The 10,808-nt window shown below is 40.0% G+C and overlaps 2 protein-coding genes across 2 annotated transcripts; one reads left to right on the forward strand and one right to left on the reverse strand.

Moving 5' to 3' along the window:
• Positions 1 to 2: 2 nt before the first annotated feature.
• LOC149116675 (uncharacterized) lies at positions 3 to 4,770 on the forward strand. The gene has a single exon (XM_089282399.1). The coding sequence runs from the start codon at positions 3,273 to 3,275 to the stop codon at positions 4,500 to 4,502; it is 1,230 nt and encodes a 409-aa protein (XP_089138525.1). The 5' UTR covers positions 3 to 3,272; the 3' UTR covers positions 4,503 to 4,770.
• LOC149116676 (uncharacterized) lies at positions 4,258 to 6,429 on the reverse strand. The gene has a single exon (XM_089282398.1). The coding sequence runs from the start codon at positions 6,344 to 6,346 to the stop codon at positions 4,763 to 4,765; it is 1,584 nt and encodes a 527-aa protein (XP_089138524.1). The 5' UTR covers positions 6,347 to 6,429; the 3' UTR covers positions 4,258 to 4,762.
• Between the last annotated feature and the right edge of the window lie 4,379 nt (positions 6,430 to 10,808).

Genomic DNA, 10,808 nt, shown 5'->3' on the forward strand with positions numbered 1-10,808 from the left:
TTTTCAGGCCTGGGCATTTGATCCGATTAGCTTATCTCCCAAAGATTTTATTAGAAGCAAACAAGACAAAATGGAGCACGCTACCTCACCCGGCATTTATTCGAGAAATTTTCACCGCCAGTTTCATCTTTCGTGATTGCTACCGTCACATGCCAGGATTTCCCTTTTTTCCCAAACCAGTCTCTTTGGGTCTCTCTGAAACTCATGGGAAGGAACTTCATTGGCCAGTCCATGATTAGGAGAGCTTGATTAGCTGGTAGATGATTGATCTTCGTGGACAGCTCGCACAATGTGCGCCTTCTACTGTTCCAGCTTAGAGCGCTCTCGACATCATAATTTAACTCTTTTCGTCTGTCTGTATCACTGCAACATTGAAAGAAAAGAAGAAACCACGTTGCTATTTTTTTTCTGAAACCGGAGCCACTAGAATTTGAACTGTTCATGCAAAAAATACGGAAATAGGCTATTCACATTTTACCTCAAATGAACATCAGAGGAGGAAAAGGCTAACTGGATATCGATGACTACATTCCTCAAGTCATCACAGCGATCACAGCAGATGTTGTGTTGGTGCTGGCATGTCCCGCGATGATCTCTGTCTGTCTACTGTTGAGGGCATACACACTACAGTGGTCGGCACAGGGCTCCTCTTGGGAATTATGGATCTTAACAATCTGACTTAAGATATTGCTTTGCCGTTTTCAGCCGACGTTTGATGGATCTTGATGCTTGAGGAAACCTGATCGAGGAAGTCACGGTCGCCTTCATCAAACAACCCTACGCGTGCAAGAATTAGTTCTTTCTTAGAAGACTCTTGTTTGGGATACAGAGATTTGTCGAAGCTGAGCACTTATATCTCTAGACCAAGAGCTCAGAGGAAGAAGCTCGTTTCCTCGAGATGAAATATCGCAGTGAGAGTCACAGTGCGAGGCAAAAGAACAGAAAGATTAGACATCATTTTCACAACGTAAAGGTCACGAAGAAAAGGAATTTGTTGTGCGAAGGTCCCACTTACAAACCCTGACAAATTTGTTTACTTTTTAGTGTAGACATGATTATTTAGAGCACGAAACGTCACAGTTCATGTTTCGCTGAAGTTTTTACACAACAAGTTCAAGAACAATTTCACGAAAATATATTTAATAATAGTCGTTAAGAAATGCTATTAAAAAGAAGGAAATGTACTTTGAAATAAACAAGGCGAGAAAATGTTTTATTTAGCTGAAAATGGACAGTAACTACAAATATAATGTCCGTAATTTTCTGTCTCGGCTTATTGCAGTAATAGTTTTCTAAATTCTTTTCAGGGAATGTCAGGTTAATTTCTTTGTTCCAAGTTCAGGGTCATGAAATTGTACTTGAACTTATTATTCAGAAACCTCAGTGAAACATGAACTGTGATGTTTCGTGACGCCAAATAATTATCTTTGCGCCAGCGAGTAAACAAAGCAAGAAACCTCGGCGCATCAGTGACAATGTTTACAGTTAGAATAGTAACCTATTTCTCCCTTTCAATCAATTCTTTTTGCTCGTCAGAACTGCAAATGTTTGGGAAAATGCTAACACTTTTTTGAGTGTGTGTTATGCTGGGTTGTTCTCAAGTCGCTAAGTGAACGTGCAAACGATATAACGCATGTGAAATTCAGTTATTGCTCGGCTAATACGCATTATGTATGCGTAATAACACTCTGTGCGGTATTCCTTAGGTAAGTTGACCTCCGTGTATATTTTTCTTTCGTTGTTATTTCCAGTGAATTTTAGATGGCTTCGGTAAAGGGGGTAAGTAGAGGGTCAGTTGACCGGAGGTCAGTGTTTTGTTGTAACCCCTCTGATGTCACGTTTCACATGTTCAGTTTTTATCCACATCGTTCGTCAACTGCTACTCATATAAGTTGAGCGAAAATTTACACAGTCACTATCAAGTTATCTTCATGAGAGTTCACAGAGCATCCAAGTATTGCAGCGACTCATCTAAACGCGTTGTGATGTCCAGACTCCTCTCCACATTTCAATAGCTTGGCTACTAAGCACTAATCCATATCGTTTCAATATTGCCCAATTTCAAACCGAGAGAGACTGGCACTAATTTAATTTTATCCGGACGGAAGTGGCCTTTTGGCTTTTCTTTCGTGACCTTATGACTTGCCTTTTCTCGACAACATGGAAAGCAAATCAAGTAAAAAGACCGCGAAAAAGGAAAGCCAGCCCGAAATTTCCCTTGGAGAAGTTAAAACGAAGGTTATTTCCGAGGATCCATCGAAGTGGAGCGTAGAATGCCTTCAGAAGTGCTTACTTAAACTTGGGAAAAGTGTGTCTGGATCGAAGGAACTCTTGGTCAAGAGAATCGTTAACCTAAAAAAAACCCCACTGATCTTGGATAAGATTATATTAAGGAGAAAGAAATCCTTCAAGTTCAAATCACGGCTCTTAGTACGCAACATTCCGCCACCAGAAGCAACCTGGACATCAGATTCAAGTCATTATCCAAAGGTAATTCATTTTTGTTTTGTTTTGTGTTTTTTTTCACTTTTAATGTTTGCGTGAACAAATGAGTCTTACCTGTTTCTTATTTTGATTTTTTTTTTCTAACCAAGAATTCCCATTGAAAATAAACTGTTGTAAGTTCTATTTAGACTGGTAATTTGCGAGCTGGGACTCAATGAAGTTTATTTTAAGTATAGCTGTTCAATGTATAATGGGTAGAATTTTTGTTTTAGGTTACAGGTGCCATGATCAAAAATTATCAAGCTCTCAAGCGCCAAGGTAGCCTAGGTCAGTACCGGAAAGCTCTCCGCATGTTCAACAGCAGGAAAGTTAAAACCGTTAAAGTCTGCAAAGAAGGAAGTTCTATTTTCGTAAAAGCACATATATTTAAAAGTTTTACACCTACAAACAATGGAGTAACAAGACCTGCAGTTGTTCTGTTCCAGGATGGTACACCTATTAAGGGCCACTGTGAATGTGCAGTGGGACTTTCAGGGTTATGCTGTCATGTTGTTTGCTTACTGATATATCTGCAACATTACACCAGCCATGGAGTTAAATTTCTTGCTCTTACTTGCACTCAGAAAATTCAAAAGTGGCACAGAAAGGGTGTAACAAAGCAAACTGAGCTGTGTCATGTACCTCTGTCCCAACTCTGAAATGTGCGATCATCCAGAAAGACACTGGACAGTTCACGCCCAAAAAGAAAGTTGAATGTTTCAAATGACCAAGCCTTGTCAGATGAGTCATTGGAGAAAAATGATTGGTCGAAACGTGATATCGATGGAATGGTATCTAGAATCAGAAATGGGATTCAAGAAACTAAGGTTAACATTGAGAGCCATATCTATGACCAGCTAAAGAAATATGATGTGAAATCTGGGCTTTTTGAGCAGCTGCATTACAATTATAATTACAGATTAAAACAAGCCCTTCAAGATCACAACTATGCAAAGGACTGCTTTCATGATGAGCAAGTGCTAAAGCCAAGATTTTCTGCGAATGATTGTGATGTTTGGCATGCACCTTTGCTATTGACTGATAACATTGTTGAAGATCCAAACACTGAAGATGATCAGCTTGTCACAGGAATGTTAGCCCCAGCTGAGGATCAACATGCCCCTGGTGCTTCAGTGGCAAAGAATCAAACTATGTATGAACATGAAACAGTACATTTGTATGTTAAGCAATTAGAAGGTATTGTTGAGGCTGCTAAGGGTAATCTTGTTAGTGAGGGGGACAAAAATACCAAAGTTCTGTCCATATCAGTTCCTCCCTTGAAACCAGTTTATGCATTTGGCTTTAATTACCATGAAGTCAAACAAAATACCCAAGAATGGTTTCATCTCCGTATTGGAAAAGTAACCTGCAGTATAATAGGTAATCTGATTGGACTTGCTGGAGAGAAAGAGCACTTGCATTATTTATTATGTGTCAAAAACAAAATAGATCCTAATAAAGTTAACCCAAAGAAATTTGCTAGTTTTACCAGAGGTAGACAGTTTGAGGGTGAAGCTGTTGAAGCTTTTGTAACAGCAACAAAACTGCCAGTCACTTCATGTGGTTTTTTTGCCCACCCAAGTGATATTAACTATGGGGGAAGCCCAGATGGTGTTGGCCTGGGTTTTTTATTGGAAGTTAAAACAAGGGTGGCAGGGAGTGAGGGACCTCTCATCGCTATAACAGCTAACCATCTTCTCCAGACAAATTACCAGATGGCAATCACTGGAGCAACTATTGTGTTTTTGCAATCCTATCATCCTGAAACAAAAAGCTTCAATCTATTTTTAATACAGAAAAACAACTTGCTTCTCACTGTTACAAAAACCATCATTGATCACATGATCACTGAAAGTATTATCTGTGAATGGCCTCATGAAGAGAACAAACTCCTTAAAAAGCTGGGTGAGCTGAATGTTGGCAGGGTGCCAACCTTTCAAAGCACAAAACCATTGAGATCATGGGTAAAAGAAGAAGCCAAAAAAGTAATGAAAATCGACATAAACTCTTCAGATTAATAATCTCAAATTTGTCTTAAAAATAGCTGTGAAGGATATAAGCAAGCTGACAGAGATTATTGTTGGGTTACAAACATGAGCTCTTATTTGTTCTCTGACCATCTGCAGCTCATTTGCATTATGCTACAAATATAGTACTTGTACAAAATGTTAATTTAGAAATCAAATATTAAAACTGTAAAGTGTTTTCTGTTTATGAAGATAGCATGTCTTGTAACAATGCCTGTTAGCAGGATATCGAGTTGTATTTAAATGTCATTTTACTGCACTTTGCTGTCTTGTGTTTCCTTGGGACCAACAGGTTTCTTAGTCAAGTTAACAATGTGTGCCAGTGCAATCCAACAAATTCCAAGAAGGTCAACTCTCCCTGAAGGCCAGCATTTGTTCAAGATTGACCAGTCACGAATTCTGCCAATTGCATTTTCATTATAAATGCGAAGGGTTGCAATATCAAAATTTAGATTTATGTCATTTTCATCATACTGACAATTGTTCTTCAATGGTGGCCTGTTGTGATGTACTCCCATTTCATGACATAAATCACTAATTGCAAAGCCCTTATCAGTCATAACCACCTTTCCCTTAGGACAGTAGTCTATAACTCCAAGTTGTTCAGTGAGTTGTTCATCTGAGATTGACACAGGAAAAGCATCAGAGCATTTGCATAAAGCACCATGAGGAAAAATCCACACAGATACTTTACCAGTTGTGTGATTTTTGTAATGGCTGAAGGTGAGGTTATTCAACTCAAAATTCTCCGATTGAGCAATCCAGGTCTCTGTGTTGTCCCCAAGAATTCCACAGTCAGCATACCCTGCATCAACAAAAACTCTAGGGAGGAAAGCTTCTATAAAGCCAGGCAATGGCTTCAGATTAACTTCGTCTAGCACACAGCGAAGGAAAACCATCCAAGCAACAAACACTCTTGAAATAGTTGAGGAACTTCCACCTACTAACTTGGCCATAACGACTAGATCCACTGCATGTCTTGCCACAGTCAGTGTGACAAGGAGTTCTGTTCTGTTGTCAAGAAGTTTATTATGTGAATCTAATTTTTCCAAAGTTTGAACACAGTCAGGATACAAAATCAGATGTAAGAAAGGAATCACACATGCAAAAAGACAGTCAAATTCATTCACAGTGAGTCCACACATGTCAAAGAATTCCTTTTCCCTGTTCTTCAAGCAGTCATAGGTGAATCTTCTCTTATTATTAAGGTCGAATTTCATTTCTTTTATTTTCTTTTCGAAAGAATCTATCTCAAACTTCATTTTGTCTTGTAAGGCTATCATTTCCGTTTGAAGCTTTCTTAGCTCTTGTTGCAATTTGTCAATACAACTATTTTTCTGCTCGAGTTCTTTAGTTAAACTCTCAACCTGGCATTTTAAGCTGGAATTCTCAGCTTCCAGTTTCTCTGATAAAATTTTCCTTTTCTTAACAGGGCGTGAAGGAAGCGGCGTCCTACTTGCAGGGGCTTTCCTCGGAGTACTCCTCACGGTATTGGCATTCGACGAAGCAAGAACCGTTTTTGTACAGTCAATCTTCCTTTTCAATTCCCTAGATGGTTTTTGGGAGTACTCTTTTTCCAGATTAGCAGCATATTCTTTTGTACAAATTATGTCTGGCAATTGATTCTTGTTCTCTCGTTTCCCCGAGCTCCAGTGAGCGCTACATATAACATGTTTTCTCCAGTTAATATTTTCGTTCATAAGAACTTTCCTATATCCTTTTTGAAGCTCAGGATCGCTGGGCAAAGTGTAGTACGTTATTCCTTTAGTTCTGTAATTATTCGTACACAAGGAACTGGCACAATTCCAATGCCAAGTTTTCGTGTAAGTCGCCATCTCTACGCCATCAAACTGAAGTGCACTTCCGTCCGGCAAAACCGATAACTTGTGCCAGGCTCCCACGGTATGAAATCAGGCAATGCGTACGAATTTGGAGTGTTACAGCGAGGCGACAATGTTATCAAGAGAGCATCTCAAGTTTAAGAACAGTAAGTTAGGAAAACGAGAAGGTATAACAAGTGAAATTTTGTTATCTAAAGACTGTTAAATGCATATGAAGGCTCGCAACAACCGCTGTATCAGAGTTCTGAAACCGCACTTGTTTGTCTTTGTTTTCGTACCAGTTAGAACTTAAATGGAACTTCAAACTTTACTGTATTTATGTTACTTTTTAATATTTGAGCTTCCATCTTGAAGTTATGGCTTATCTGCGGGTGCGGTTTATACAGGAACTTTTACGATGTTAGTCATTAAACTAAAATCTCGTGCAAGATGTGCAGGGTTTGAGCTCGATCTGCGAACAAAAAGTGGCAGGTTCCAAAATTTTTTTTAATAATTCGTATAAGCCAAAGGTGGAACTGAACCGTGATATAGCTATCTCTTTGGAAGCGACTTGGCCACCGGAGATATTTGGCCTCAAAATCACCATAGTTTGCTATGCCATTTTACATGGGTAATTATTAACTTACATTGATTGACAGGTCATCAATCAAATTACGTGAAACTCCCGTATATAACTCACGAAGGACGTATCTACACTCATGTGCAGCCGCAACTGAATTGAATGAAATGCTCAGGTTTAAGAGCCCCATACTTTTACCCTTACTTAGTGTAGTATTTAAAGAAATTTATGAAAAAAACGAAGGGGGGTGGTGTAACTCTCCCCGGAGAATTGCAATTGTGAAACCGTTTTGGATTTTTGAGTTACTGGGTACGCCCTTCAATCTGGCGAAGTTTCACTGAAATCGGTGAGATGGCATGTATCACCTCTGCCTGGTCCTCTGGTGGACATGCTCTTAAACCAATGCAAAAACTTGAAAGTTTTCCTTTGTACAGAATTTTACCCTTTATGTGATAAACAAGTAATCACAAGTGCCCCCCGGGCAATTAAGGATTAATCACTTGTATTTTCAAAGTTTTGCAAATTGCCCTCGTCGCTTCGCGACTTGTGTAAGCGTAGCACCCTTCCAGACTTCAAATTGACAAGTTATCTGACATTTTAATTTTCAGGTGTAAAGGATGTTGGGAAGGTTCTTATTGCCCCCGCAGGGTTTTGGCCCAGAGGCCAAAACCCGAGGAGGCACCCTAGGATTGCCCGCGTGTATACATACAAGGTCATACAAGGAATTTCAAAAAAGTATGCTGGCGATCGACGCAACCACTGCGTTTACGATTCTTAAAAGCGTTAAATACGAGTTCTTGAAAAGATTTTTGGTCCAAGGGCGACAGCAGTCATTTTGAAAATTCTCCATCCTTTCAAATATCCTGGACATGGAGTGATGTCTTTCGAATAAATGAAAACTTCATTCAGCAACTGTCTGCCAAGTTTACTTGCCGAGATGGCAAAGATGGCGAGCTTGGTAGCAGGGTAAATATAGCGTCATATGATGAGCTCTTCGACCAATCAGAATGTCCAATTCTCATATTTACCTCTGGAAATTATACTAAGTGTTATTAGTTGTCATAGCTATTAATTAATTAATTAATTAATTGCGCTTCTCTTATATTAATATTTTATAATCATATATAAATTTAATTATTTCAGACTTCCCTAATTGTGAAGTGATAGCGTTTTTCTTCTTTTCCTTTCTGTTTATGTGTGCATTTGTGCTATCTTGCTGGCCTGCAATTTATTTTCATTTATCGGTTATGATTTCAACTGGCTTCCTGGTTCCGTTAGCCCCTATGGTTATTCCAGGCAACCAGTACTCTAACGTTATTATCGATATTTTGTGCAATTAGTAGAAGTAAGAGAGAGAGGGAGTACAAATAAACATTGCTGTTGTTGTTGTTGTTATTGTTTTTGTTGTTATAAGGACCAAGAACATACCAAACAAGGAAAACATAATCCAATATTCAATGTTGAAACTGGGTTTTACGAAGTTAGGGAAAGTATAAGAAATGAAATGAAGTAATAGTAGCCCTAGTTAAAATCATACCCATATCCCCAGCGACATTGTATGAGTAAGGACTGGAGATTTCCAGTTTCAGCTCACAATGTTCCCTGAATATATTTAAAAGAAAAAATTGTTTATAGCGCATATGCTAATTTTTATCAACCGTGTTTTCTGAACATATTGTGGAATCTTTGCTTTGTGTCCTCTGCAGTAAAGAGACGGTTGTGCACTTGCTATCAGATTGTAGTCTCGGCAAACCCATGGTCAAGATCGAGTTCACAATTCTCGGAAAAGTAAATTGCGGGAAAGCAAGCAAAATCACTTGTTGATCCGCCCCAGTATTTCACTGGTTATGTAAATCATACAGTGGGCGATCATTTTCACCGTTGGGCCAGCAACGGCCCTTCTGTCCCATCTCAAGTGGATCGGGAAGGAGGGGGTGAATAGGGGTAGGTAAATCCGCCGATCCGTGCCTTTTTTTCGCCAAATCCGTCGATCCGCCAATATTTTTGTTCAAATCCGAAACCACAATTACATCCGGAAAGGTAAATGGGAATGCCATTGCTATTAGTAATTTCGCACGAATAGTAAAGAAGGCAACATGCTTGGTGACTATAACACAATATAATTCCAATAACAGTCTCACACATGAGTTTAAATGAGCTCTGTTCGAAAAACGAAATAATTTGGATGAGCTCATTAACATACTGACCAAGGATGAAGAAAGATCTATGATCCAAATTTCGTTTAGGACCTAAGATCCGAACATCAAGACTGGCTCAATCCGGAATCCGCGCCAAAATTCACAGCTGATCCACGATCCACTGTGTTTTCAAAATTCGTGAATCCGCTCGATTTACCGCAAAAATCCACAATCTGTGCGCTTTTTAAGGCTAAATCCGTCGATCCGAAAACCTAATGTATTCTCCCCCTCGGGGAGCAACGGTTCTTCCAAGGCACTTGATAAGGTTCCTGAGGCTTCTAATCGTGAGCTTAAGCTTTGTCGAAAGCTTTCTACTTCTTGATTTTCGCCATATTTTTTCTTTGGCAAGCTCGCGGAAAGCTAAATAGCCTTTATTACCACCTCGACCAAGGTCTGCGAGCGCTTCATCGCTTCTTTCACCAGCTTTCTTGATGATCGTCTGAAGCACCTTGGCTTGCTTTTGCGCTGCATCATATTCCGATTCACTGTTTTCGAAGAAAACGTTATTAAAATTATCGAGGCCCTTGCACGTTGAAATACTGCCTTTTACTACGGTAAACAGCTAAAGGGAGAGAGAGAGACAGACAGACAGACCGACAGCTTAAGAAATGTGTTGGTAATATGCGAAGCGTTCTCGATTTGATGAAACTAGGCGCGCACGGTGGTCCCGGGTAATGTGGGACAAGCAATAGACTGCAAGGCTGATACTACGTGAAAAACGTTTCGAGACACCAACATGACAAGAACCGATAAAGTAGGATCGCAACAGTGGACAGCTGTTTCGCCCTTCTTGGGGCTCGTCAGCACTGTGTAGCGAAGATATGTAACGCCAGCCGTTCACAGAAGGGCGAAACAGCTGTCCACTGTTGCGATCCTACTTTATCGGTTCTTGTCATGTTGGTGTCTCGAAACGTTTTTCACGTAGTGTCAGCCTTGCAGTCTATTGTTTGTCTTCATACATTTTTTTTTGGCTGATCAGATCTCTTGTAGATCCTACGTTGGCAGCGTCTATCGTATGCGGTCCCTTGCAGTTTCTGGTTTCTCATCAATGTGGGGCAAGGAACGCGGGTTCACAAAACGGCTGGAAATAGACCCTAGGTTGTGTCGGGGATGTCAAGGTTCTTACGAGTTCGCGTTTCGCCATCTTATGGCGGCATTTCAAGGGTTTTGTAACCACGAGTTCGCGTTTTGCCATCTGCGAGCAGCATTTCAAGGTCTTCCAACCACGAGTTCGCCTTTCGCCATCTTCGAGCAGCATTTCAAGGTCAAAAATACAGTCCAATTACAATATGGCCTGTATGATCATGACGATTTTAGCGCGATCAAATAAATTCGCTTCGAAATGGCCGAGATTCTCATCTAGGACAAATTGAAAACGATTTCAAAGATCCTGAAGATGGATTTTGGGAGAAAAACAACTCAGAAGGTATCGTGAGGAATTCTGAAGTACACTAGAAATTCGAGGCCAGTGTGGTTCAATTGCAACTAAAGAGCTAAGTACCCTTCCGATCGCCAGTTTTACCGTTGGCACCTCGTTTATTCGGATCGCTTATTTGTATTGAGTAATCTTACGTGGCGTAGAGCTCATGTGTGGGCTGAGTGACTTTGCAGGGATCCAAATATAAATGTAAATGTTTTGCAGCGTTTTCGTTGACGTAAAAAAGCTCGCGACTCTAATTTGCATATATGGTGACTGGAA

This window comes from Orbicella faveolata, unplaced genomic scaffold (assembly GCF_042242905.1).
Source record: "Orbicella faveolata isolate gen_17 unplaced genomic scaffold, um_ofav_v1 contig_12, whole genome shotgun sequence".
NCBI lineage: Eukaryota > Metazoa > Cnidaria > Anthozoa > Scleractinia > Merulinidae > Orbicella > Orbicella faveolata.

Coding starts and splice junctions, on each gene's coding strand:
- LOC149116676 (XM_089282398.1), bottom strand. CDS start 6,346: ATGGCGACTTACACGAAAACTTGGCATTGGAATTGTGCCAGTTCCTTG.
- LOC149116675 (XM_089282399.1), top strand. CDS start 3,273: ATGGTATCTAGAATCAGAAATGGGATTCAAGAAACTAAGGTTAACATT.